This window comes from Callithrix jacchus, chromosome 15 (genome assembly GCF_049354715.1).
Source record: "Callithrix jacchus isolate 240 chromosome 15, calJac240_pri, whole genome shotgun sequence".
Lineage (NCBI taxonomy): Eukaryota > Metazoa > Chordata > Mammalia > Primates > Cebidae > Callithrix > Callithrix jacchus.
Window position 1 is genome coordinate 99,430,077 of NC_133516.1, and position 26,537 is coordinate 99,456,613.

At 43.0% G+C, this 26,537-nt stretch overlaps 2 protein-coding genes and 1 long non-coding RNA gene across 11 annotated transcripts in view; 2 read left to right on the forward strand and 1 right to left on the reverse strand.

Annotated features, from left to right (window-relative positions):
• Positions 1–1,941, forward strand: part of HHLA2 (HHLA2 member of B7 family) — an 87,409-nt gene extending 85,468 nt beyond the window's left edge. For 7 of the 8 annotated variants that reach the window (XM_078352278.1, XM_078352279.1, XM_078352277.1 and 4 more), the window contains one exon: positions 1–1,941. In XM_078352278.1, coding sequence (XP_078208404.1) covers positions 1–63 — 63 coding nt within the window. In that variant the 3' untranslated portion in view covers positions 64–1,941. The other variant, XR_008476907.2, reaches the window with a different exon arrangement.
• Positions 280–25,217, forward strand: LOC144579618 (uncharacterized). Of its 2 annotated transcripts, none has more exons than XR_013527725.1 (4): positions 280–412; positions 3,810–3,943; positions 5,807–5,888; positions 20,735–25,217. It is a non-coding gene; the product is annotated as an uncharacterized LOC144579618 (long non-coding RNA). The 2 variants fall into 2 exon arrangements; XR_013527724.1 differs by lacking the exon at positions 20,735–25,217 and adding an exon at positions 10,096–14,086.
• The window catches only part of MYH15 (myosin heavy chain 15), a 153,146-nt gene continuing 128,679 nt past the window's right edge, over positions 2,071–26,537 (reverse strand). Inside the window, exons 34-41 of the mRNA XM_078352276.1 lie at positions 25,622–25,814; positions 25,201–25,404; positions 20,144–20,269; positions 17,886–18,056; positions 14,799–14,903; positions 10,338–10,433; positions 9,283–9,417; positions 2,071–3,851 (exon numbers count right to left, since the gene is read on the reverse strand). Coding sequence (XP_078208402.1) covers positions 3,837–3,851; positions 9,283–9,417; positions 10,338–10,433; positions 14,799–14,903; positions 17,886–18,056; positions 20,144–20,269; positions 25,201–25,404; positions 25,622–25,814 — 1,045 coding nt within the window. The 3' untranslated portion in view covers positions 2,071–3,836. The remainder of the gene's footprint in view (positions 3,852–9,282; positions 9,418–10,337; positions 10,434–14,798; positions 14,904–17,885; positions 18,057–20,143; positions 20,270–25,200; positions 25,405–25,621; positions 25,815–26,537) is intronic.

The window sequence follows — 26,537 nt, forward strand, 5'->3', positions numbered from 1 at the left end:
CCCCTTTCAGGATGTCCAGCCAGTACAGGAAATGAGACAGGACAAAACTGTGACAACTCATGACAAGCATCCTCAATATCCAGTGACTTCATCTCCCCTTTCTTCACTGCAATTCCAGGCAATGGCCTGTCAGACTGGACAATTCTACCACTGCAAAGACTTGTAACCGTTTTCTAGTATCAGATTTATTTTTCAAGACATAAGGATCATTCGCTGACCCACTACCTGCATTGAGTATAAATGCCTGGATATTAAGGATTCCAATTTAACGTCGAAAGGAGCTGTCTCATTCATTTACATTCCCATTGCAGTCAGCCCAGGAGGTTACAGTGAGCTGTCCACTAAGAATCGGAAGAAATGCATCGCTAGGCTGATTCCCAATCTGATCAACTGATAATGGGTGAGAGAGCAGGTAAGAGCCAAAGTCACCTTAGTGGAAAGGTTAAAAAGTTTTCTAGAGGCTGGAAACCAAGGTGATTGATTTGACAAGGTATTTTAGTCTAGTTTTATATGAATGGTTATGTCAGGGTAACCAATTAGATTTAGGATGAGTCTTAGGGACACCAAAGAGTAAACTGTCTGTATCTTTAACATTGCTAGAGAAAAGGGCCCTATAACACAAGAATTGACATCTCTGAAGTTGGTTACACCTGACCACACCAAGCTTGTATAGCTGAGTGACTAGCTATGAAGATAATGTGAACTCTTCAAGCTCAATTGGCATCTTGCTAACCAATCTTCCAATTAATTTAGATTTTCAAATAAATTTTTAAGCAAGAGGAGAAGGGAAATCTCAGCTACCTTGATCTGCTTCCCTTAATTTTAGTCATCAATTCACATAAAAGAAACAGTCTAATGTTCATGCCTGTGAACTTGTCACTCTAACCAGGTTTTTGTATGACTTAATTGATCAAGATTTTGACTCTATAAGAGAAAGCAAATTCTAAATTGTGATGTAACTGCCACTGAGTCCTGGTCCAATTCTCTGTATCATCTGATCTCTGTTTCACAATCCTATACCATGTACGTAGTTAACTCTGTTTTTGCTACAGTGTTGTGATGGGTTACCACGAATAGCAAAATATTAAGAATTCCAGTCAGAATGAGGATTATTAAAAAGTCAAAAAACTATAGCTGTTGGTGAGGCTGTGAAGAACTAGGAACACTTTTACACTGTTGGTGGGAGTGTAAATTAGTTCAACCATTGTGGAAGACAGTGTGGCGATTCCTCAAGGATCTAGAACCAGAAATACCATTTGACCCCGCAATGCCATTACTGGGTATATATCTAAAGGATTATAAATCATTCTGCTATAAAGACACATGCACACGAATGTTCACTGCAGCACTACTTACAATAGTGAAGACTCGGAACCAACCCAAATGCCCATCAATGACAGACTGGATAAAACAAATGTGGTACATATATACCAAGGAATACAATGCAGCCATAAAAAGAAATGAGATCATGTCCTTGCAGGGACATGGATGAAGCTGGAAGACATCATTCTCAGCAAACGAACACAGGAACAGAAAAACAAACCACACGTTCTCACTTATAAGTGGGAGCTGAACAATGAAGACACATGGACAAAGGGAGGAGAACATCACACATTGGGGCCTGTTGAGGGGTAGGGGAACAAGGGGAGAAAACCCAGAGGATGGGTCAAAATGTACCGCAAACCACCATGGCACGTGTATACCTATGTAACAAACCTACATGTTCTGTACATGTATCCCAGAACTTAAAGTAACATTTTTTTAAAAGGTAGATATGGTAAAAACAAAAAATTATATTGTGAAGAAAAACTCCAATGAAATAGTATTTAAGTGTCTACCATCTCTGCTTCCCTTAACCTTGGTTCCTTTTTAAAAATTGTGTCCAAGTGAGAGACTATGATACTTAAGAATAAAACGGGATGCTTCCCCAGTGTGAAGTTGGACTTTATTGAGTATGTGCCTGGGGTGTGGAGAAACAGTAGCATCCTGACTTCAGGATTGGTAATATGACAACAGCAAATTTCTAAGAAAAGGTTTCCTGAATATAAATATTGGCTTATTAAAGGGTAATTCCAAACTTATATTTTACTGAAGTTTTAAAAAATTACTATTCCAGGGGGAAAAAAAACCCTAGTAAAGTTCCATGTTTGTTAGACATTTTGTGTTTTCTCATCGGGTTGAGACTGACGGTAAGAGGGAGCAACTGCTTTGGATACAGCCTGACACACATCCCTGCTAGTTTTCACTCTGTGGCTGTGCATCCCTCTCCACCAACCGCAAAACTCAAATTTGGTTCACCTTGCTCTAAATGGTACCCTGATTTTTCAAGAGAATCCACTTTGATCTGTCTGAGCCAGCCCTGGCAATTGCAGTCCTCTTGCCACTAGACTGGTTCAGCATAAGCAGGTAAAGAAATCTCAGTAGGACATGAGGAAAAGTATTCCAGAGGTCTGTTTCTGAGAATGTGTTTCTCCATTTTAAGAAGAGACAGGATATTGTATGAGGAGAAAATGCTCAGAACTGCTGAAGTCTTCTTACAGCAACAAGAGATTCAGAAAGGACTAAACCTGGTGCCTCTGATACCACTCAGTCCCTGAATTAATCTTCAGGCTACCCATATGAGTCAGGTTTGGGTCAGGGAGGCAGAACTAGAGAATGACAGAATAAAGATTTATTACAGAGCTTCAACCTTACACAACTGTAGGTGCTGGTGGAGAAGTCTATGCCAGGCTGTTCCCTCTGCACCTGGTTGAGGCCTGAAGTCACTGTTGGTCGGCTGTGCAAGGAGCAAGGATGAAGGGAAGTCCATAGGAACGAACAGGACCCATGTGTGTGTGTGTCTCGGCCTCCACTGCGGTGCCGTGGGTGATCTCAGGAAAAGCTGCTGCTGGTTGCCATGGAGCTGCACACACACCTGGCCAGGACTCTGCAAAGCTGAAGGAGCAGGCTGGCAGGAGTTAGAAGAGCTCTGGGAACAGGGCGCTGTCTCTGGTCTCTGGCAGCTCCCCTTTTTGGCATGGAGCCATATTTTCAAGCTGTCACAATGCTTGGGTCTGTACACTGACCTTATGGGCATAAAATAGATGCTGATTTTGCCTGTCAAATCAGTGCAAAATTCTTTATGACCCATGCCAATCCAGAACCATGAGAGGAATTCCGGGACATGTTCTTCCAACTTAGCTCAATTGGCACTGCACAAATCCAGCATGTCACCTGTCACTGAATGTCTTGTGTGAGGTTATCTCCATGTTTAAAGTGTGTACCAGCGTATAGCCTACATGTGTGTTGATTAGGAGGATTTTACTTACATGTTCAAATTGCCTAACTATGGTTATATGTATACCACAATGCTGAGATGTTATGACTTCTGTCTCAGCACTGCCGGCTCACAACATATGTACATAGATTTAGGGGCATATCGAGCCAAAGTCGCCTAACATCAGTAAAAAGCACTCACCATGCCCTAGTCCCCATGGAACCTGACTGGTCTAAGGATATCGTCTATGAGTCCTACCCATTAAGTGGAAATACGCACAAAGGATCAAGTTATTAATTCATTTTTTTAAACAGAATTGAAAACGTTCTTTCATTTATTTAATCTGTCATGTGAAACATGAGAAGGTAGTTTACTTGCATTTGAGGATCAAAAACTCCCCATTAACTGTGGAAGCAATGATCTTCCCTTTAATTATTTTTCTAATTGCCTTGTTTATATGGTGTGAAAAGCAATTTAAACATGTTTTAAAAAATGTTTCCAATGCAATCTATGTTTTTGGCCATGAAACAGCACCTTTCTTGTACTTCTCCAGCTGTTGTCCTTTCAAAGCAGGGGATGCTTATTCTTTTTGAACCTGAAAAACAGAATGTCAGTGTGTTCTGTGAATTTCCTGTGATTTTCACCAGTGGAACACATGCCCAGAACCAAGCTGAGTCCTTTCCAGAGGTAAGCAGGCCTTAGCCAAGTCTTCATTAACTTCAAAGGGAGGCAGGGAATTGAGGCAATTATCTGCATTATAATAAAGAAAGCAGACACCGGTAATTCACCCCAAGGGTATGCTCGGTCACTCTCAATTTTCTGCCTGCCTTGCCCTGCCATGCCAGTGAAGGCAGCACCCCCTTTAGCCAACCCCATGAGGACAAAGATTCTGCAGCCACATCACCAATTTGCTCCCCAGCCCTGACACATAATTCTGTCAGAAAACCTTTTCTTTGTGCTTATGACAGTTGAGGGATTTTTTGGCCTTTCTTCTGTGAAGGGAAAACAATTAGTCATTGTACTGCCAAGGAGGGTTTTCCTATTCCTCTCTGGCCTCTCAAAAGCAGTTTCTGCTTCACTCACTGTGTTCTTTGTTGAAAATAACTGTGACAAAGTCGAAGGGATGGCATCTGTTTTGGAGGCCCTCTGACCTCCTGCAGCTGAATGCAATTGCAGTACATGGGAGGCACCTCCCTACACAACTTAGATGAGGTTGCTGGCGGGCTCTGTATAGAACACCCTAAATCCAGTGCCATAATGCTTCTCAAATTGAGGCCAGAGTTCAAACCACTTAATTGGCCCTCTCACATAGGACTTATCCTTGAGGCAGCCATTCAGGCATCAGTAAAAAATTTCTGGACTCTCTCAATAATTCATATTTCTTATATTTAGATCTAAAAATATTCAATATAACCAACTGTTAGGCTCTCCTTCAAAAGAGATGCTTTTGACCTCCCTTAAGGTAGAATTTATGCAGATTATTGGCAACCCTATCAACTTGCCTAGCAGGTTTGCTAGTAATTCAGTTACTTCCTGGATTCATTTGTATAAAATAATCAGGAGTCCATGGAAAAATGATAATTTTAAAAAGCACAGATGGATGGAGTCAAAATTTGGAGTGAACTCTTTTTGTAATAGACACATTTGTACCATCTCAATATGGAGTCCAAGAGGGAAGATATTTAAGATTGAGACACTGAAGGAAAAGAAATGCAGGAGTCTTGCTTTGCAGTTCTCTGCTTTATATTCCTGATTCTGCCCAAAAACACAGAGAAAGAGGGCTAGTGATGCACCACATTAAAAAAAATAATAAATGAAATGATGGTGCCTAGGTATGCCAGAAGCTACGCTCAGTGATTTCAGGCAATCTATTAGCTAGTATCACATTACCCAATCTCCTTTGATTCCCTTCCCCTAAGCCAGACCTCATTTAAAAAGTGTGTATTCCTGAGAAAATTTTGATAAGGAAGCCGAAACTACCTGACCCTGCCAAACATTCAGTATATCATTCATCACTCTACCAGTAAAATCAGGGCAACGGCCTCTGCCATTAGATTAGAAGAGCTGTTTCATGGGCCAAGGAGACAGAGAAAAATCCTTTTTTCTGTGTTTTCAGGCAGAATCAGGAATATGAAGCAGAGACTCTTGCATTTGTTTTCCTTCAGTGTCTCAATCTTAAATATCTTCCTTCTTGGACTCCATATTGAGATGGTACAAATGTCCCTCAATTTTAAACATCTTCCCTCATGGACTCCATATTGATATGGAACTAAGTCATGTATGTGTCTACCATGGAAAGAGTTCACTCTGAATTTTGAGCTGATCCATCTACTTTTTAAAATCCTTTTTGTTTCATGGACTTCTAACTACACAAATGAATCCAGACCCTAAATGTCAGACCCTGCAAGTCAAAATGGAGGTAAACATTTGAAATGTATAAATACAATGCACATGCTACTCAAGTGCTTAGCATTTCATCTACCTGGACAAGTATAATTTAGTGAACACCACAAGGTTTTATCGGAACCCTTTGTTCTTATCTTTTAAAAGCTTTTAAAGATGGGGAGGAGATCCAAGATGGCCAAACAGGAACAGCTCTGGAGTGAAGTTCCCAGCGAGAAGAATGCAGAAGGTGAGTGATCACTGCATTTCCAAACAAGTTTTACTGCCCACAGACCAGGAGATGCCAGGCTGAAAAGTGCCATGAGTTTCCAGCACAGCTGTTTCAGCTGGTGTTGCTGCTCTCTGCACAAAACTCACACAAATCCAGGTGGCTGTTTCAACAGGCTCCTGGAATGCCTGGGATATAGAGTTGCCCATTCAATGGAAAAAAGGGGGCTGAAACAGGGAGCCAGGTGATCTGGCTCAGCGGGTCCCACTCCCAACAAAGACCAGCAATCTGAAACGCTCTGGATTGAGAGTTTCACAGCAAGGGCAGCTGGACCCGGGACAGTCCAGCTTGATGGGGGGGAAGGGCATGAGCCATTACCAAGGCAGTCTACCTTTACTGAGGCAGACCACCATTACCGAGGCAATCTGCCTTTACTGAGGCAGTCTGCCATTACCGAGGCAGTTCTAACAGGAAGTTCATGTAGCAGCTGGGCAGAGCCCGCAGCAACTCAGTAATGTCTCTGCTGGCAGACTGTGGCTAGACTACCAGCTTGCTGGGCAGGGCATCTCTGAAAAAAGGCAGCAGCATGTCAGGAACTTATAAATAAAAGCTTCACCATCCCAGGACACAGCACCTGGGGAAAAAGGCATTTATGAGTTCCACTGCAGCAGACTTAAATGTATCTTCCCAGAAGCTCTGAAGAGAACAATGGATCTCCCAGCTCAGCACTTGAACTCCTATAAGAAACAGACTGTCTCCTTTATCAGCTCCCTGACCCCTGTATATCCAAAGAGAGACCTCATAAAGGAAAGCTCAGACAGACATCTGGCAGGTACCCTTCTAGGATGAAGATAACAGAAGAGAAACTGGTAGCAACCCTCACTGTTCTTCAGCCCCCATGGGTGATCCCCAGGCAAGCAGGGTCTGGAGTGGACCTCCAGCAGGCCTACAGCAGAGGGGCCTGACAGAAAAAACTAAGAAACAGAAAGAAATAACTTCAATATCAACAAAAAGGATGTCCACTCAGAGACCCCATCTGAAAGTCACCAACTACAAATACCACAGTTAGATAAATCCATAAAGACGGGAAGAAAGCAGAGCAAAAAGGTTGAAAACACCAAAACCCAGAATGCCTCTCCTCCTCCAAGGGAACACAACTCTTCACCAGGAAGGGAACAAAGCTGGATGGAGAATGAGTCTGATAAATTGACAGAAACAGGCTTCAGAAGGTGGGTAATAACAAACTTTTCTGAACGAAAAGAACATGCTCTAACCCAATGCAAAGAAACTAAGAAACTCGAAAAAAGGTTTCAAGAAATGCTAATGACAATAAACAACTGAGAGAAGAATATAAATGACTTGATGTGGTGCTGAAAAACACAAGAGAACTTCACGAAGCATATGCAAGTTTCAATAGCCGAACTGACCAAGCAGAAGAAAGGATATCACAGATTGAAGATCAACTCAATGAAATAAAATGAGAAGGCAATTCTCTCCGTCACGTTCAGGTACACCTACATTTGATACCTATCAAAAATGATACCTAGCAAAAATGTAGGTATACCTGAACGTGACAGAGAGAATAAATCCAAGCTGGAAAATACTCTTCAGGATATTATCCAGGAGAACTTCCCCAACCTAGCAAGGCAGGCCAATATTCAAGTCTAGGAAATTACAGAGAACATCACAAAGATATTTCTCAAGAAGAGCAACCACAAGGCACATAATCATCAGATTCACCAGGGTTGAAATGAAGGAGATAATGCTAAGGGCAGCCAGAGAGAAAGCTCAGGTTACCCACAAAGGGAAGCCCATCAGACTCACAGCAGATCTCTCTGCAGAAACCCTACAAGCCAGAAGAGAGTGGGGGCCAATATTCAACATCCTTAAAGAAAAGAACTTTACCTAGAATTTCATATCCAGCCAAACTAAGTTTCATAAGCAAAGGAGAAAAAAATCCTTTACCAAGAAGCAATTGCTCAGAGATTTCATCACCACCAGGCATGTTTTACAAGAGCTCCTGAAAGAAGCACTAAACATAGAAAGGAACAACCAGTACCAGCCACTCCAAAAACCTACCAAATGGTAAAAAGGATTGACACAATGAAGAAACTGCATCAACTAACGGGCAAAACAGCCACCTAACATCAAAATGCCAGAATTAAATTCACACATAACAATATTAACCCTAAATGTCAATGGGCTAAATGTACCAATCAAAAGACACAGACTGGAAAATTGGATAAAAAGCCAAAACCCATTGGTGTGCTATATCCAGGAAACCCATCTTACATGCAAGGATACACATAGGCTTAAAATAAAGGGATGGAGGATGATTTACCAAGCAAATGGAGAGCAAAAAAAAAGCAGGAGTTGCAATTCTCATCTCTGATAAAATACTTTAAGCCAACAAAGATCAAAAGAAGGACATTATATAATGGTAAAAGAATCAATGCAATGAGAAGAGCTAACAATCCTAAATATATACACACCCAATACAGGAGCACCCAGTTACATAAAGCACTGGTCATTAGAGAAATGCAAATCAAAACCACATTAAGATACCATCTCACACCAGTTAGAATGGTGATCATTAAAAAATCTGGAGACAACAGATGCTGGAGAGGATGCAGAGAAATAGGAACACTTTTACACTGTTGGTGGGAGTATAAATTAATTCAACCATTGTGGAAGACAGTGTGGTGATTCCTCAAGGATCTCGAAATGAAAATTCCATTTGACCCAGCAATCCCATTACTGTGTATATATCCAAAGGATTATAAATCGTTCTATTTTAAAGTCACATGTACATGTATGTTCATTGCAGCACTGTTTACAATAGCAAAGACCTGGAACCAACCCAAATGTGCATCAATAATAGACTGGACAGGGAAAATGTGGCACATATACACCATGGAATACTATGCAGCCATAAAAAACGATGAGTTCATGTCCTTCACAGGGACATAGATGAATCTGGAAACCATCATTCTCAGCAAACTGACCCACATGTTCTCACTCATAAGCGGATGTTGAACAATGAGAACACGTGGACACAGGGAGGGGAGCATCACACACTGTGGTGTGTTGGGGGAGAGTAGGGAGGGACAGTATAGAGTAGAGAGGTTGGGGAGGGATAACATGGTGAGAAATGCCAGATATAGGTGATGGGGATGGAGGCAGCAAACCACATTGCCATGTATGTACCTATGCAACAATTCTGCATGATCTGCACATGTACCCCAGAACCTAAAGTAATCATATATACATACATATATATATATATACTTATTTATTTATTTGCAGGAAAAAGAAAAGCTTTCAAAGAGAAAAACAAATTTCTCATTCATGCAATGACATCAGCCCTAAACAAACATGATTTAAGACTTAGAATAGAGTTGAACACCTGCCATACCTTTTTTCCAAACTCTCTTGCTTTAATCTTGAGTTTATTGACTTGAGATTCTGCCACCTCTGCCCTTTCCTTCACTTCATTCAACTCATGTTGCTGCTTCTTGTACTTGGATAGGTATTGATTGGCTTGTGCTTCCTATAAAAATAATAAAGAAATCTCCATGCCTATCTAGTCAGTTTTTTTTTCTGTTCTGACATGAGAACGTTGAATAATGTGAAAAGAATCTAAACTTCTCAGTATGGAATGAGAGATCTTTTTTTGGTATGATACATTGGGATTCAGACTTTCTAGCAGACATAAAATCCATTTTTTGGTAACTTTTGTTCCCTGGAAATTCAGAACCTAGTTGGCACTTTTCATAACTGGACACAGCAGAGCTCTCACCGAAGGAATAACCACAGCTGTTTCATCATCAGTTTAACATCCTATTCTACCTCTGAGTAGAGAGGGCTTGTGTTTAAAATTATATGGGTCAACAGGTAATTATTAGACCTTGGGCTAGAACAGGTAGTGTTTTAGGCCAAACCACTGAAATAATTAAAATGCCTCAAGAGTGAATACTAAGGATAGATCAATACGTGTGGCACTTATCAATCCCCTGTAGCTATAGATTCTGATCCAGGGATGGCAAGTACGTTTCAATTTATGGGTTTTGTCCACAACTGTATCCAGGACCATCAAGAACAAATACTGTGAACCACGTTTATGTTCACCCAAGGTTTTGGGGTGAGGGAGGTCCCACGGTGGACTACCTTGCCAAAAACTGGCCTTCTCTACAGGACCCCCGACTTTTCCATGGCTTATGTCTTGCAGTGTGCCTGTTTGGATGAAGCCACAGAGGTAAAGGAGAAAGCTGTGGCTTCCCGGAGGGAAAAGCCATACGCGTTATTGCCACGGGTGAGAATTCTAACTTAAGGAGAAAAACGAGAATGGGCAGACTCTAAGCTGAGCTGGCCCTCTCTGACAAGCTGCTTGCTGAGTTCAGGGCCACAGATCTCCCTTAATCAAAACAACGCTGGGAAATCCATGACGCTCCAACGTCCCCAGGCACTCACCGCCACCTCGACTTGCTGCTTGTAATTTTGTACTTTCAGCTGAAGTGTATCCATCTGAATTTGCATCCTGCTCAGATTCTTCTTGTCTTCCTCTGCCTGCAATGCATAGCCATGTATGGGAAGGTGATTCAGAAGACCCAGCTGTCTACATTGGGATAGCCTCATGTTGGGAAATAAAGGTTAGGGAACTTTATTAAACTTCATCTCAGAGTTGTGATTTTAAAAATGGGTTTAACTCACCCAAGTTCCAAGAAATTAATAAATAGAACAGTCAGCTCTAACCGTCATTTGTCCTGATCCACCAACCTTTGCTGAAATGAGAGTTAAAGCCGTTAGGCTCTGTTTGGTCTTCAGTCTTTCCAGCTCAACCAAGCTGTATCTGCATACTTAAAATGAGTAATTAATTATCTACTGCTATATTGTACTTTAAGGTGGTGGGGCATGCATTCCAGATGATAAGAACAGCTTTAGCTGTAGCTAAATCAAAAGCTATATATTTAGCAGGAATGAACTGCATTATTATAAAAGCCACATATTCAAAACTGAAAAACAGTTGCTCCCCATTCAAAACAACTCTTCCTTTAAACTTGCTAATTGACTCTTGGCTTTTCACAATGGAACACTTCTGACGCAGGCATCAGCAGACACAGCAAAGAAGATTCCACAAACTGTGGGAAGCTTGGTGTGCCCATTCTTTCTGCCTCAATTACAATTCAGCCTTGGGCTGGAGAGAGGAAGTCTGGTGGGATACTGTTTCTCAGCTGTGCCCCACAGAGCCTTCGGTATTCCAGGGAGAAAGGAGGATGGATGCAGGCAGGTACATAGGGCTCTGCCTGCTCCCTCTTTCCTCACACCCCTTTAACTGGAGTATTGCCATGTTAGCGCTATTGAACTTTTCAAAGGAAGAAAATATCTCAATTTGCTCAGGGTTGAGAAGCTGATTCAATCAAGAAAGATCTCCTGCTGCTGCTTAAATTTTTTGCTGGCTCCCTTTGACCTATTCCATCAGGTATCAACTTTTTTGGCAGCTTTCATGTTCCCCCTACTTACCTTCCATTCCCCGAGCACCACAAACCCATTACAGCCAGGTCACATTCCCCTGCTTCCCCAGAGCTCCTGCTTATTCTGTCCTCCTTAGGTTTAGCTAAGCTGTTCTCATCATCTGGAATGCATGCCCCCCCCTTAAAGTACCATATGGAAGTAGATATTAATAATTACTAATATTAAGCATTGGGAGGCAGGGATAAATATATATGAAAGAACCTAGTTGGGGAGCTGAGACAAATCTGGTTCAAATAAAACCCCTTCTTTGTTTTTATCTGCCTATCCCTCTACTTGTCAGGTTTATAAAATTCAAAGATTCATAGCAGTATGTGCTTACAGTAAATTCTAAAATCAATATTGAATTGCCAATAATCAGTTCACTGAGAGGAGAGTAAACTGGTGGTAAAGGAGGCCACTGAGAAGAAAAGTGGAAAAAGCTAGAAGTGGTTGCTGACGTTACTGACCTTCCTCCCGCTCGGGAAGGCAAAGCCACTGACGTTAGACCTAGGTTCCTGTCTCAGCTCTGCGGCATTGAGTAACTGAGGTCATGGCTATGCACTTCCTAGATTTCCCTTCAAGAAAATAAGTTGCCATTCAGCCGTGAGAAGTGCAGTTACCTGATAACCTCCAACTGCAGTGCCTTTGGGACCTGCCACAACATTAGCACCGAGGCCACACACTTCCCAGGCAACCCCCAGGCAATAGCTGGGCATAGTGGAGTCACTAGAGTCTGGCCATTTCTGCCCAACATGGGCGTCCTTTCTGGGTAACCTTTGTGTTGGAGACTTGCCCAGAGCTGCGCTACAGTCTGAGGCTCTTCCCATCTCCTCTTCCTCCCTCAGCCTGGCCGTTTACGTCTCTGCCCCATCCTGCTTGCTTACATCTTCATCTTTTGTAGATGTGACTTCTGATAGATCTCCTGTACATCTAACTCTATCCTGGCGTTTGGTTCTGAGAGAACACTTTCAACACAGCAAGTTAACCAAATTGTATGTCCTTGTCCCTAAAAATGATACTATATTATCGATAGATGTGTAAAGATTAAATATTACCTACACAGATTTCTGTGTAGGATGTAGGAGGCAGTTGATGGGAGAACCTAGCAGGTGGGTGGAGAGTGAGGGGCAGAGGAACTATCTTGACCTTCTATAGTAATTACAAGTACTTAATCTTATGTTCTGCTTTATAGCACATTTTTCTAGGCGCTAGAGACAGAGAAATAGACAAGTTTCCAAATGCTAGGGGGATATAAAGGAGAGGGTAAATGCCGCGTGGGGATCAGCCATAGAACTGCCATGGAGTGGGGTCACACTTGACTCCTTTCCAGAGTAGAATCTTCCCAGAGGACTTTTCCTAAGAAAACCTTAGTTGTGTCCCTTTCAAAATGACATTTTTAATTGTACCTAGGAATGGGCTTTCACCAAACACCCTGCCTCCTTGGTTATTTTGGTGGTTATTTGGTGGTTATTTTGATGATTGAATTGACTCAGCATTAACCTTGAACATTTTCAAACCAAGTAACAGGAAATGTGGTGTCCTCTAATGTCTCTTTAAACTTAGAGGGGTTAGCCTAATAGATATTAGCTGATTTGATGGCAGAAAATAGGCCTATCCAAGCACTGTGCAAACACTTGGAAGAAATTAATCAATGCATCTCATACTAGTACATGAGAAATGCTATGATTATTACAATGAAGAAACAGAAGTAAGACACGATAGAACAAGAATGCATTCCATGGGACAATGAAAACCAAAAAAATATAACCTTGGTTTTTTTGTTCTATAATGAAGTTGTTTACAGAACAAAACAATATTAATAATCAATGGGAAAATACAAAGAAGAAAAAGCCAGACATGAAAGCAGTATTTCAGTCCATCAACGTGGGTGGCTTCTCCACCCTCCTCAAAAGAAGAGTAGAATTGCAACCCTTTATGTTCCCAAGGTGTTTACTTACTTAGCCACACAGACCATGGGCCCAGTCCTCACTGGCTTTGATAGACCTAGCATGGTCTAAAGAAGTGTCAGACCAACTCATCTTACAAAAGGAGCCACTTCATAATAAAAGAGCTGTGCAAGTAGCTCATTTCATCTTAATTAGCCCAAGATGATGCTTCTGAAGTGCTGTGCCTTCTTATCTATCCTTTCTGCTGCAAGGGAAGAAGATTTTGACATCTCTAACAACCCAGCCTCAGGAACCAGAATGAGGACTGGCAGATCTTTCATTGGAATTGTCGAAGAAGCTGTAAAAATGGGTGCCTAAAATGAATTCGCCTCTGTATTGGAATAAGCTATCATGTGCATTGTGAGAGGACTGGAAATTGACTTTTAGCGTCTGTGTTCAACAATGGAAATCCGGCATCTACTGTGTGACAGGCAGATGCCAGACCCTAGAGGGGAGAACAATACATGTCCCTGCCATCAGAGAATCTATGTTGACTGAATTAGAAACAAAAGGGAAGCAATGGTTGAAAGTGAAAATGTAGATTTTTTTTTCTTCCTTTTTGAGACGGAGTTTCACTCTTGTTACCCAGGCTGGAGTGCAATGGCACGATCTCGGCTCACCACAACCTCCGCCTCCTGGGTTCAGGCAATTCTCCTGCCTCAGCCTCCTGAGTAGCTGGGATTACAGGCACGCGCCACCATGCCCAGCTAATTTTTTGTATTTTTAGTAGAAATGGGGTTTCACCATGTTGACCAGGATGGTCTCGATCTCTTGACCTCGTGATCCACCCACCTCGTCCTCCCAGAGTGCTGGGATTACAGGCGTGAGCCACCGCGCCCGGCCGATGATGATATTTTTACTTTAGAAATGCGTATAGTTACTTGTAAGAAGTCTGCCCCCCTCTTTTCAATGATCTGCTTGAGTCCAATGGTAGTCAACAGGTTAGACTGAGAAAACTTCGGAGGTCTCTTTGTGGTATTTTGTTTCCACCTGGCACCAGCAAGAGTGTCCTCAGTGGCCTCGAGTGTTTGCGCATCCAGAAAATAGGAGTAGAAATGCCCCCTGCTCCAATTTAGTCAGCGTCCCATGTAACCTGCCAGCTGGGCAGCCACCCCAGGCCTCTGCCATTTAACTTCATTTACACATTGTTCTCACTCAGCCACTCACAGGAAGGCATCTTTATGAAAGCACTGCAAACACTATGTGTGAAAAAATACAGATGGTATAAATAGCTTTTCACTTCTAATTGCAACTTGCCGCTCACATTTTATTTCCTGAGAGCTCTGAAAAGAGACCGATCCAAACCGCTAATAGCACAGGAGCTCTGGGAGGGTGAGTCAGTGTCTACTGCTGAGCAAGAACAAAGATGAAGAGAGAACGGTAGGAGTCCCAGAAGGCCATTTCAGGCTTGAAGGAGTACGTTTCTGCAGGGTAGCGCCCAGCCAGCCAAACAGGGGAGGGTTTCCCGGAGTACCTGATAGGTCAGCTCTTTGACGCAACGCTCTAGTCTGCGGGCTCCCCTCTGGGCCTCTGCACTGCGACGGATTTCACCCTCCAGTTCACCTTCCAGTTCATGAACCTGCAACCAAAACATGACCTCAGACCACATGCTGCCAGCAAGGCTGGCATTCTATTTGCCAGTTGGCACAATCATTTGAAAGACAGCAAAGTATTCAAGGGAACACGCATACACTCTGTTTCTGGTAGTGCCCAAACAGGGCAATGTCTCTGGGAAAACTCTCGCCAAAAGTGGGATCGTTAATGGGTTCATAAAAAAACTGTTTAGACTCTGAAATATGTGAAAGGCTGATTCACACAGACATGAGAAGCTTCTCGAATTAGAAAATCACACCCAAAGTGTATGTATGAATGTATACGTAAGTATAGAGAGTCAGCAATGTGTAGTCCGCTTGAGGATTTGGTCAACATACTACCTAATCTTAAGTTGCTTTCCCTATGTTCAGCTCTGACTCTCTAAAGAAATCAGATGCCGAGTTTATCTCACAGACGTGTCACCCATAGCCCTACGGTCCTGCTTTGTGGGAAAGCTATCATACGGATGAACTGCCTGCAGCCTTATATAGTCACACAAACGAGCTTAACGTAACATTCATTCAATGCAGGTTCCTCCTACATACCACACCCCAGTGCTAGGAATACAGCAGTGAACAAAACCGACAAAAATCCCTTCCCTGAATTAGCATACATTCTGATGAGGGGAAGCAGACAGACAAAACAAAGTAAAATGTAGGCTATGTGTGACGGGGTAAGTGCCATAGAGAGAATAATGCAGGAGAACAGGTAGGGAGCTGATGTTGGCTGCTCCCCATGCCTGGGGGGCTTTTTTCCTGCCTTCTCCTTGACTCCAATGCCACCTGAGGACAGGAAGGCCAGTGCCCTGAGGCACGAATGTACCTAGCACATCTGACCTCACCTCTTACTCCCACTGGAGCCATTCTTCCCTCCTGTACCTCCTCAGAGACGAGCAACGTGAAGACACGGGAGCAAGTGTGCGACTTCCCTGTGGATGAAGCCCATTTAAAGCAATCTTCTGGCACCTGACATATAGGAACTTGACACACAGTTCTGTCTGTCTGTCGGGATATGAGCTAATACAGGCCCTTCTACTTTTAAGCACTTGTTAAGAATTTGGGGGGATTTTAAAAAAGTGATTAAAACACCTTGGGGAAAAAACTGCTTTACTAAAGCAAATCCTACACATCATGTAATTCCACCTGTAAATACTATTTGATATCATTCAAACAGGTAATGATGGTTCCATGGTTGCATCTTTAAGAATATTAGGCTGAGAGCGATGGCTCACACCTGCAATCCCAGCACTTTGGAGGCTGAGGTAGGCAGATCACTTGAGGTTGGGAGTTTGAGACCAGCCTGACCAACATGGAGAAACCCCATCTCTAATAAAAATATAAAATTAGCCAGGCGTGGTGGTGCATGCCTGTAATCCCAGCTACTTGGAAGGCTGAGGGAGGAGAATCACTTGAACCCAGGAGACACAGGTTGCGGTGAACTGAGATCATGCCACTGCACCCAAGCCTGGACAAGAGCAAAACTCCAACTCAAAAAAATATATATTAACCATAATTCCTTAGTATTATCTGATATTAAGGAGCTCATTGCTGGTCATTGCTACTGAGTTATCACTGGTTCTAGTTTTTAATAGTGAACAAACAGCAATTGAAAATAAAATCCTGCAATCTTAAAATTGAGTTGGAAAAACCATTTTCATGTACTTTTTAGGGGAATGATGCATACTTTTAAAATTTTATACCTATATGCCTTTTCTCTTATACCTAAAATCTTGGTTCTTATATATGTCATTGAATAAACCATAGTCTTACTGCTAATAGCAATTAAGTGTTGGTATTTCGAAGTTATAAATGCATGTTTTTTGCCATTCTTAATTTTGTCCTAACATTGAGGGATGTAAGAACAAAACACCATGTTTAAAAGTCACTGAGAATAATTCTTGCACGTGTATGTTTAGTGCCCCCAACTTTATATATCGTTAACTTCATTTGCCTCCATTGGTGTTAAAATTTTAGGACTGCCGAGTTTTTTGACTTAACCTTTTTGAATATAAAATATGCAAATAATTTATATGATTTTCCAATGAAAACAACAAGGTACATTAGGAAGGTCCAATTGTCATCTCTGTGTTATCCTCTTATATAGCTATTTTTATTTTTTAATTTATCCTGTTACCATTTCATTTTGAAAATATAAGCAAATGTGTACACCCTCATATTCCCCTGCTTTTGTGAACAAAAGGGTGTACACTTTCTACACCGCCCTTACTTTTTACTCAGTATGACTACATGGAGGTACCTGAAATGGACGTTGGTGTTCCACTGAATGGATGTACCATAGATGTGCAAAGGTGATACTTTATTTTTCAGAGCCTCTTTTGAACTAGGATTGAACAATCGAATCCTAGTTGAATATTCTTTCCATTCTTGTAGCATTTATCATATGCCCTGTATGTAGTCATTAAAATTGATTCAGTCATTTTACAAATCTTATTTTCAAGATGAGTTACTACTTGTTTTTAAGCTCCCTGAAGGCAGATGCTACATCCTCTCTGTCAGTCCTTACTGTATCTTCTCCAGGTCTTTCTTGATCATTGATATAGCTGTTTTTCCTCTCCTTTATCTGGCTGTCAGAAAACGGGCATTCTCTGCAGAAGAAATAACAAGAGCTAAGGCAGAGAAGCAAGACTGTCAGGGGTGTGTTTGGAAACAGCAGGTAGCCCTGGAGTGAGAGCCTGGCGCTGGTGAGGTGAGCAGGAAAATCTGTATTGTCACCTAGCAAGAGGGAAAGCAGATTTCATCCAGTCCAAGGGAAGTCCTATGTGCTTACCCAAAGTCAGGCAAAGAATAAATGCATATATTGAGATCTAACACTCTTAAACATCTGAAAGTGCGAAAGCAAAAGTGATAAAGGGTGTATGTGTTGGGGGGTGAATCTGGTGTCATATTACAGGGCAAAGAACCCTTAATTGGGGGGGCTGTCAAGCTCTCATGATTACTCAAAATCTTACCCTGGATTCTAGTTTCTGAATTTGCTTTCTACTCCCCATCAGGGCCGTCCGTTCAGCTTCCGCCAGCCTTTTTTGTAAGTCTGTAATTGTCTGCTCCATATTTTCTCTCATCCTTTCCAAGTAGGCAATGGTGTCTTGCTTCTTCTTCAGTTCTTCCGACAAGTTTGCTGCCTAGGAGAGTATAAAAGGGACTGAGCTAGTTCAGCAATCAATTGATCTTAACATTTTTACCATGATCTTCAGTTCCTGGTCTTACTGGCTGCCACGCCTTGCCTCTGTATATGTGATCTCTTCCCATCATAATCTCCCTAACCGCCACCACCCTCGGCCCCTTTGTTAACAATAAGGCAATAGAGACAGCAGTAGCTATAGGAGAGAACAGGGTAAGGAGTGGTAGAAACAGACCAAAGATGAAGAACCATATGAGAACAGCTGTATAAAAGGAAGATGACCAACGGAAACAATGGCTTTTAACTGAATGAAGCACTGGGACGATTTATTATTTAATAAAGTGCTGGCGTCACGTTAATGCACCAGCAAAGGTGTGGAGAAGGTACCTACGAAAATCCTTCACATCTCACTTCTGTAATTCTGTGATTCACTACACAAACAAGTTTGGCTCCAGGAATTTGGCAGTAACAGACGCCCTCACTGCCAACAATCTGGCATGAGAAAGGTCAATTGTGAAGCCTGCTCTTGGCTTTGGCTATGTGGACGAGGGCTTGGTGTCTCCATGTAATCGTTAAGAAGTGTTTCGAGAATCTCTAGGTGCATTTAATGTAAGAACATGGCTCTCACAGCCAAAGCTTTTCTGTCTGTCAGGTTACCAACCATCTGCAGAATTTAAGTGTGAGACTTCTGTGCAGATGGTGAGGGCAGAGAAAGCGTTGCATTCTGTGATGTGGGGTGGGTCTTAGAGCTACACTGTGGGAGGTCTGGAGGGTAGGGGTAAGAGATGAGTTCACTCTTCAACACTGTCAAGAATATGTTGTCAAGATTAAGCAGACAGCGTCTTCATAATGTATGATTGCACAAATTCATCAAACAGGAGCAGAAGCTCTTTTTATTCCTTTCTACCTATGTGGATTTTCATAAATGTTACACATATTGTCTTGTCCCTTGGCCATCAAACACCTTCAAGCATTTATACACGTCATTTTCATCAGAGATCAGAATATCTGCCTTGATAGAAACAGCTGAGTGATAGGCATGATTGCCATTCTTAGAGGGGCCGGATTCTATAATGATTAGGTGGGTGGGGTTTGGTGCAATGGTTTGTTCAGTTCCCCAAGCGTTGAACAACTTGAGCAAATGTAGACACAAGCTCTTCACCTCCTTTGAATTTTAAAATGACTAATGTGAAGTATAAACAAATGTCCTGTCTCCCAGTTTAGCGGGGCGGGGGGGATCTGCTTCCCTTCATGTGGCAGGATCTGGGCTGTTGCTTGTAGTTGTGCATTTGACAGACTGAACAAAAGCCCGTGATGGAGAAGGGGTGAGCAGAGACAAACCAGACCCGAGCCCCACCCTTCAAGCTCTGGGCCCTTCAAAGCTGTATCTGCCACACACAAACCTCCCCCTCCACTAATATATTTTGCCCAGTGGTACCTTCTGCTAACCATGCCCTTTGAGAGAAGTGCTGCATCTGCCACAGGGGGTGCCCAGAGGGTGGCCTTTTTTCAGTCCCCACAAAGGTGCACCAAGGCTGGCAGCCAGCTCTGAGCTCAGTGTCATTTAGGAAAATCACTGCCATTGACAACTGGAGAATAAAGAAAGTACAGCAGCCCTGAAACCCTTTTTTATTCACCTGATTTTGCTCTTCAAGCGGTAGTACAGGTTGTAAAAAAAATAAGGGAATTAAGCATTCTTTCCAAATCATCATCATAAAACCATTTGAGACCCTAGGAAAAATAGCTATTTGTAAGAAAACACATAAAGAATTGTTTCTAGACACTAGATATATTGATTCACAAATGAAAAGTGGCTTGGCCGAAACAAAAGAAGACTCCCGCTTGTATATGGGTTTGCTTACCGCAATTCAGCTGCTCCTTTTCATCAGCATAGTACGTTGGTGGGCAGGAGCTAATTGGCCTAATTTTTCAAAATGAGAACAGAGAGGCAGAGAGGTCAGCTTGCCTCCTCTTGGCTGTATGGGGAATCAATGGAATACCTTTTGGCTGCAGATGTGTGCCCGCCCCTTGGCCACTGTGCCAGTGAACTCTGGGAGACAGGATTGGGTAGGCAGTCAATGGACCCACCTCAACGGCTGCCTTCTTGGCCTTCTCTTCTGCATTTTGACACTCCTGCACCATCTCTTCGGCTTCTTTCTGCATCCGGGCAACATCAGCCTCCAGCTTCTTCTTCTGGCTGAGGAGGCTTGTGTTCTAAAGCAAAACAGCATTCCCATTAGGCAATGCAAATGCAAGCTGGTCTGTTCAGAGCATGCAACGGGCATCAGCTCTGACCAGAAGCAAACTTCATTATAGTCAGCCATATCCACTTAATGCTTCCAACCCCTAAAGGCTTTTGCCATCGAACTTGAATGGAAGCGATTTCACGCATTCCAGGTTCGGGATTAAAGAGGTGGCAGCCTGAATCTGAAGGGAGGAATGGTATCTAGATAACCTACAAGCTCAAAACATGTGTTTGGTTTTCAACGGGTTGAGGAAATGTTTCTCTGCCATTTGGATGTGGTAGAAACAAGTGATCTAGAGCAGATTGGGGTAAAATGCAGATATCTGGGGAGGAGAGGTTGGGAATGAAAATCATAACTCCCAGCATGCTGCTCCAGAAAGAAACAAACAAAAAATGCCTCCTCTACCTACTTCCCTTCCTATCTTACTTTACAGAGAGGAGGTGAGGAAAGTGGTTCAGAAGAAGCCCCTTCCTCCAGCCCTTCGGAACCCTCACTACGACGACGGATTCTGTGTTCTACGGTTGGTGCTGCCCTAATTCTTTCCTTCCTGAGTTGTGACACTAGAAGCTAAATATCCTTTTGCTGCTATTCGGTCTGTGTTTGAAGCCCAGCTTTTCTGAGGGTGTGAAAACTCACAGAGAGTATATGTAAAAAACATAGGCTTTCTATTTTTTATTTCTCCTTTCGCTTTATCCATTTCACATTCACATGCCTCCAGCTAGTGCCTTTCTCTGTAGCAGGATGAAAACTTGGAAATAGAAGGATATTCCAAGCTGGGTATGGTGGCTCATGCCTGTAATCCCAGCACTTTGGGAGGATAAAGTGGGTAAATATCCTGAGCTCAGGAGTTTGAGACCAGCCTGGGCAACATGGCAAAGTCCCATCTCTACCAAAACTTTTGCCAAAAATAGCCAGGTGTGGTGGCGCACACCTCTGGTCCCAGTTACTCGGGAGGCCGAGGTGGGAGGATTGCTTGAGCCAAGATTGCACCATTGCACTCCAACCTGAGTAGCAAAGTGAGACTCCGTCTCAAAAAAATAAGAAAAATACAAAAATAAAATAAATCGTATGATATTCCAGCATCACCGGTCCTATCTACCCCACTTTCTCTGTGGCATGACACATTTTTATTGAGACTGCCATCCTTTCTCCTTATGGAGAGCCAGGCCCTATACACCTCCACGGTTTCCACGGCCATGGCCTGAGAGACGGGGTGAAAATAAGTTGTATTTTCTTGGAGTGCTTTTTGGACGCTTACAGCATAGACTACATAGAAACTCTACTTTGCAGAGGAAGACACAGGTACAAATACTAATTTGTTTGTACATAAAATCATTTAAAATTTGCTATGGAGACAAGGGTTGAAATCTCTGCAAACTGAATTACGCTCTAATTTATTTATTTGATTTATTGTTTATTTATTTATTTTGGAAAAGGGAGTTAGGGGGTGTTTTGCAGAAAGGGGATCTAGATTGTCACAGCTCAGGACTGAAAAAGACACTTGTAATCAAAGATAAGTTTAGCCTCATATGTTGGATCTAGGCTAGAGGTCTGGAAATGCAGGAGCAAGCTAAGAAGGCACTGTAAAAGGTTCAATATGTTTTGCTTGATAATGTTCTAGGAGCAGCAAGGTGCCCAGCGTGGTTTAGGCTGGGGAGAGATCCTTGTGAATAACATAATATCACCTAGACCAGTGCTGGGCAAAGGGTAGTCTTTGTATGAGCAGTAGCACCTTGTTCACTTTCTAGGTCCCATTGCAGAGCTTCAGAGTTAGTGGATCTGGGGCGAGATCTGAGAATTTACATTTTTATTTTATGGATTCCTATATGTACACATCAAGTTTCAGAAACTGCCCTAGCCACGAGGTCTTTACTGCCTAATTTTCTTTTTCCCCAAATCCTCTCCCCTCTATGCCTGATGTTTCTCTGGCTGATCCTCATCTCTCTCTCTAAGCTAGTGACTTAGCATCATACTGGATCCCAGTGGTGCATTATCATATACGATATGCATGGCAAATGATTTGCTACCAATAGCAATTAAGTACTGTAGACCAGTGACCCCCAAGTCTTTTCGTTTCATGGAAGAAAATTTTTCCACAGACCCAGTAGGGGGATTGGGTAGGGGATGGATTCGAGATGAAACTGTTCCACCTCAGATCATCAGGCATCAGATCTTCATAAGGAGCATGCAACCTAGATCCCTCGCAGGAGCAGTTCACAGTAGCATGTGCACTCCTATGAGAAGCTAGGGCTTCTGCTGATCTGACAGGAGGCAGAGCTCACTCCTCTCACTTCCTGCTATGCAGCCCAGTTCTTAACAGGCCCCAGAGCTGTACTGGTGTGTGGCCCAGGGGTTGGGGAGCCCTGCTCTAGATAGTGGATGAGTTACTTTTTTAAAAAGTACATAATCCATTTTGTAAGAATCCAACTCATTGTATTTAGATAAACTTCCTTGAAGGAGGAAAACAATGTTTGAGCTAGCCTGTGGGGAATTACATATAACCTACAGACTATCTCTTCTTATACTACATGGTACCCAGATGGGATTGTGTCATGTATGGACACAGAAGTCAAACTGTAGGCACAAACTAATTACATCTTTCAACAGGCACATTTCTGGTTTATACATTCTTTTATCCAGTATTTTTCAGTGGGAAGACAATTGGCATTCTGGAAGGGGCAGTTCCTTGGGATTATCCTTCACCTTGAAGGAGGCTAGGTATCTCTGGACCCTGCTCACTAAATGCCGGTGGTACTTCCCAGTCATTGTGGCAACCGAAATGACCCCACAGACGTTTCTAAATGCCCCAGAGTGCAGCAGTTCTGCCCCTAGGTGCTTTCATCTGTCCTTCACAATAATCACCAGAGTAAAACTTCCTAAACTGCAAATCAGATAACTTTACTCTTAGCCACTCAAAATTCTCCAGCAGATTTCCATGGGCTGCAAGATAAAATTCAAACTCCATCAGTCTCAGGCTCAGGGTCCCTGGTGGCCTGGCCCTACCTGTCTCAGCATGAGTTCTGCTCCTTCTGGCTCCCCACCCTATCCTCCAGCATGTGAATTTCACGTAGAGTCCCAAATTCCTTCTCCCCGCCCCCACGCCTCTGCCCTTGGCTTTTCTCTCTACCTGGCTAGCTTCTTACATGTGTCATGACTCAGATGAAACATACTGTGCCTCTGCCTAGTTCTGGGATTGTCGGGGAGGGCTTTCTGTAGGCGTGCGCTTGCTCAATCATTATACTGTTAAACGTGTACTAGGTGATGGGAAGGAAGGCAGCAAACCACACTGCCATGTATGTACCTATGCAACCTATGTTCTTCACATGTACCCCCAAACCTAACACAATAAAATACATTTTTTAAAAATCCAACTGTAGAACGCAAAAAAAAAAAAAGTGTTCTACAGTTTTTTACTTTGATCTTCACTTTGTAAGGAGAGTGGAGACATTCTGTATATGTACCGTGCACACCTGTCCAGGTCATGGGGGGGTGCCCTATAAACACTCACCACACAACCCACTTACTGTAGGTGCTTGTCCTAGTAACGATGGCTTCTTCTGATTCTAGGAGAAGAAGGATCTAAGGATTCTTGCTTCATGTCACTTACATAACCTTCCATTAGAAGCCAGACTCTAGACGGCTTGTCATATGTCAGCTGCCACTCAGAACTGTTAGAGCTCTCTTGGCTCCAAGGCAGCAGCATTCTTTTTATCCTGGGCTGCTGGGGAAGCACATGGCTTGGAGGGAGCAGGAGAACCAGGAGCAGGACTGGTTCTGGAACGTTAGGGACATCCAGCATCCTGGTGATTGATGCCCTGAAAATCCACTCTTCTGGCACGAGGCTTATCGTTATGGGTTGAGTTTTGTCTCTCTCACACAAAAAAGGTATGTTGAAGTCCTAACCCCGAATTTCTCAGAATGTGACCTTATTTGGAAATAGGGTCTTACTTTAAAAGGAAGATGGGAAAAAAGGAGTCTGGGGGTAAATGAGTTAAAATGAGGCTACTACGCTGAACCTTAATCAAATGACTGGTATCCCTATAAAAAGTGGTGATTTGGGGCCGGGCACGGTGGCTCAAGCCTGTAATCCTAGCACTTTGGGAGGCTGAGGCGGGTGAATCACGAGGTCAAGAGATCGAGACCATCCTGGTCAACACAGTGAAACCCCGTCTCTACTAAAAATACAAAAAGTTAGCTGGGCATGGTGGCACATGCCTGTGATCCCAGCTACTCAGGAGGCTGAGGCAGGAGAATTGCCTGAACCCAGGAGGCGGAGGTAGCGGTGAGCCGAGATCGCGCCATTGCACTCCAGCCTGGGTAACAAGAGTGAAACTCCGTCTCAAAAAAAAAAAAAAAAAAAAGTGGTGATTAGGACAGTGACAGACCCTCAAAGAGGGAAGGTGCTGTGAAGACACCTTGTGAAGGCGGAGTAGAGTGATGCATCCACAAGCCATGGATAGCCAGGAAGCCACCAGAAGCTAGGAAGGGGCAAGGGAGGATTTCCCTACAGGTTTCAGAGGGAACATGGCCCTGCTGATGACTTGACTGCAGGCTTCCAACCTGCAGGAATGTGAGAAAATAAACTTCTGTTGTTTTATGCCACCCTGTTTGTGGTACTTTATTATGGCAGCCTGAGGGAACTAATACGCTTGAGAACGAATGAAGAGTATGACCACGGCTCTGCTGCACAGGCTGTCCCTGTGCTTCACAGGCACATCCAAGCCTTAACAAGGCAGCTGTGCATGGTCCAAGGCTGCCCCATGTGTGGGGACCATGGCCTGGAGACACAACTCTTCTAGAATAAAATGGTTATCATTCTCTAGGAGTTTCAGGGTACACACAAGGATTGACTGAGAAAACCAACTGGCCCGGGTAACAGGGAGAGTACATGGGCCCCACCTGGGTGTAGAAAAGACTGATTCTTTCTGTTGCTTCCAGGAGCTCTTGTTCTGAAAGCCTGCAGCCACGCTCTGTCTGCTCTTGCAAGGACCTTAGTTCCTCTAGTTCAGACTGAAGAAGGGAGTTGCGCCGCTCAGCCACAGCCACCTGCTCCTTCAGATCACTGTTCAGTTGTGTGCTGTTATCCAGCTGCATTTGAAGGTCCTGGAAGAGAAAAGATGGGTGTGGAGCACAGATCCCTCCAAGTTCCACATGGACTATGCACCTATGCATTTATGCTCTGACCATAGTTTCACGTATTTGGACATAAGCATGCTCCTTCTCTCTGGAAAGATTAGATTGATTGTCCTCATCTGTATTGCTGAACACAATCAGAAACATTTTCCACCCCTCTCTACCCCATCTTACAGTTTTAACATGCCTTGATTTGAATCTGAAGCTGGCCCAGGGATTTGGTTGCCTCTGACACCTGCCGGTTGGCACAGCTAAGCTGGAGTTCCATCTCATTGAGGTCGTCTTCCATCTTCTTCTTGATCCGGGTTGCCTCAACTCTGCTCTTAGCTTCAGAATCCAGACTAGACTGCAGGTAGTCAATGGTACACTGCTGTTTCCTCCTAATTTGAAATAACATGTGAAGTGGGGGAAATGACACACCCAAATTAATCAAATTTACCTGCTAGGTTTAAAACAGTATAAGAAACAGACAAAAAATTCAAATCCAAGAAAAATTTTAAGTAACGAACAAAATGAATCTAAGGGTTTTCATTTTAAAACAGAGAGAATGAGAAGTTAGGTTAGTGAGTGTATGTCCACCATAATGGACTAAGTGAGGTTTTCAGACCAACTTCCCTGAAGAATCCAGGAAAATACCAGGAGCTTTTCAAGGTTCCCGTGGGGAAGCTTTAGTTTTATCTGAGATTCCCTAAAGGATGGTCTAGGGCAAGCACCTGGGTTTCCTCGGACAGCTAAGGATGAAGGAAGGAAGCTCTTTCAGACAGCCGTAATATTTAAACTGCTTTCAATGGTGGAAAATATCCGAGTAAGGCAGGAAAAAGTCACTCAGGTTGGAACAATTCCTGAGATGCAGCAATACTGCTATAACAGCCTGCAGGTATCACTCTCCCAGAATAAAATGATTATCTTTCTCTGGGAGTTCCAGAGAACACCCAGGGATTGGCCGAGAAAACCAATTGTGTGATATTGAGTTACTTTAACACTTTACATTAAAACTAGAACTCAAAACGTATTTGCAAAGTGACAGAAGAACAAGAGCTATGTGTTTAGGATGGCAATAAAATCATAAAAAATTTGGGGAAACCATGGGAATTTTTATTTCC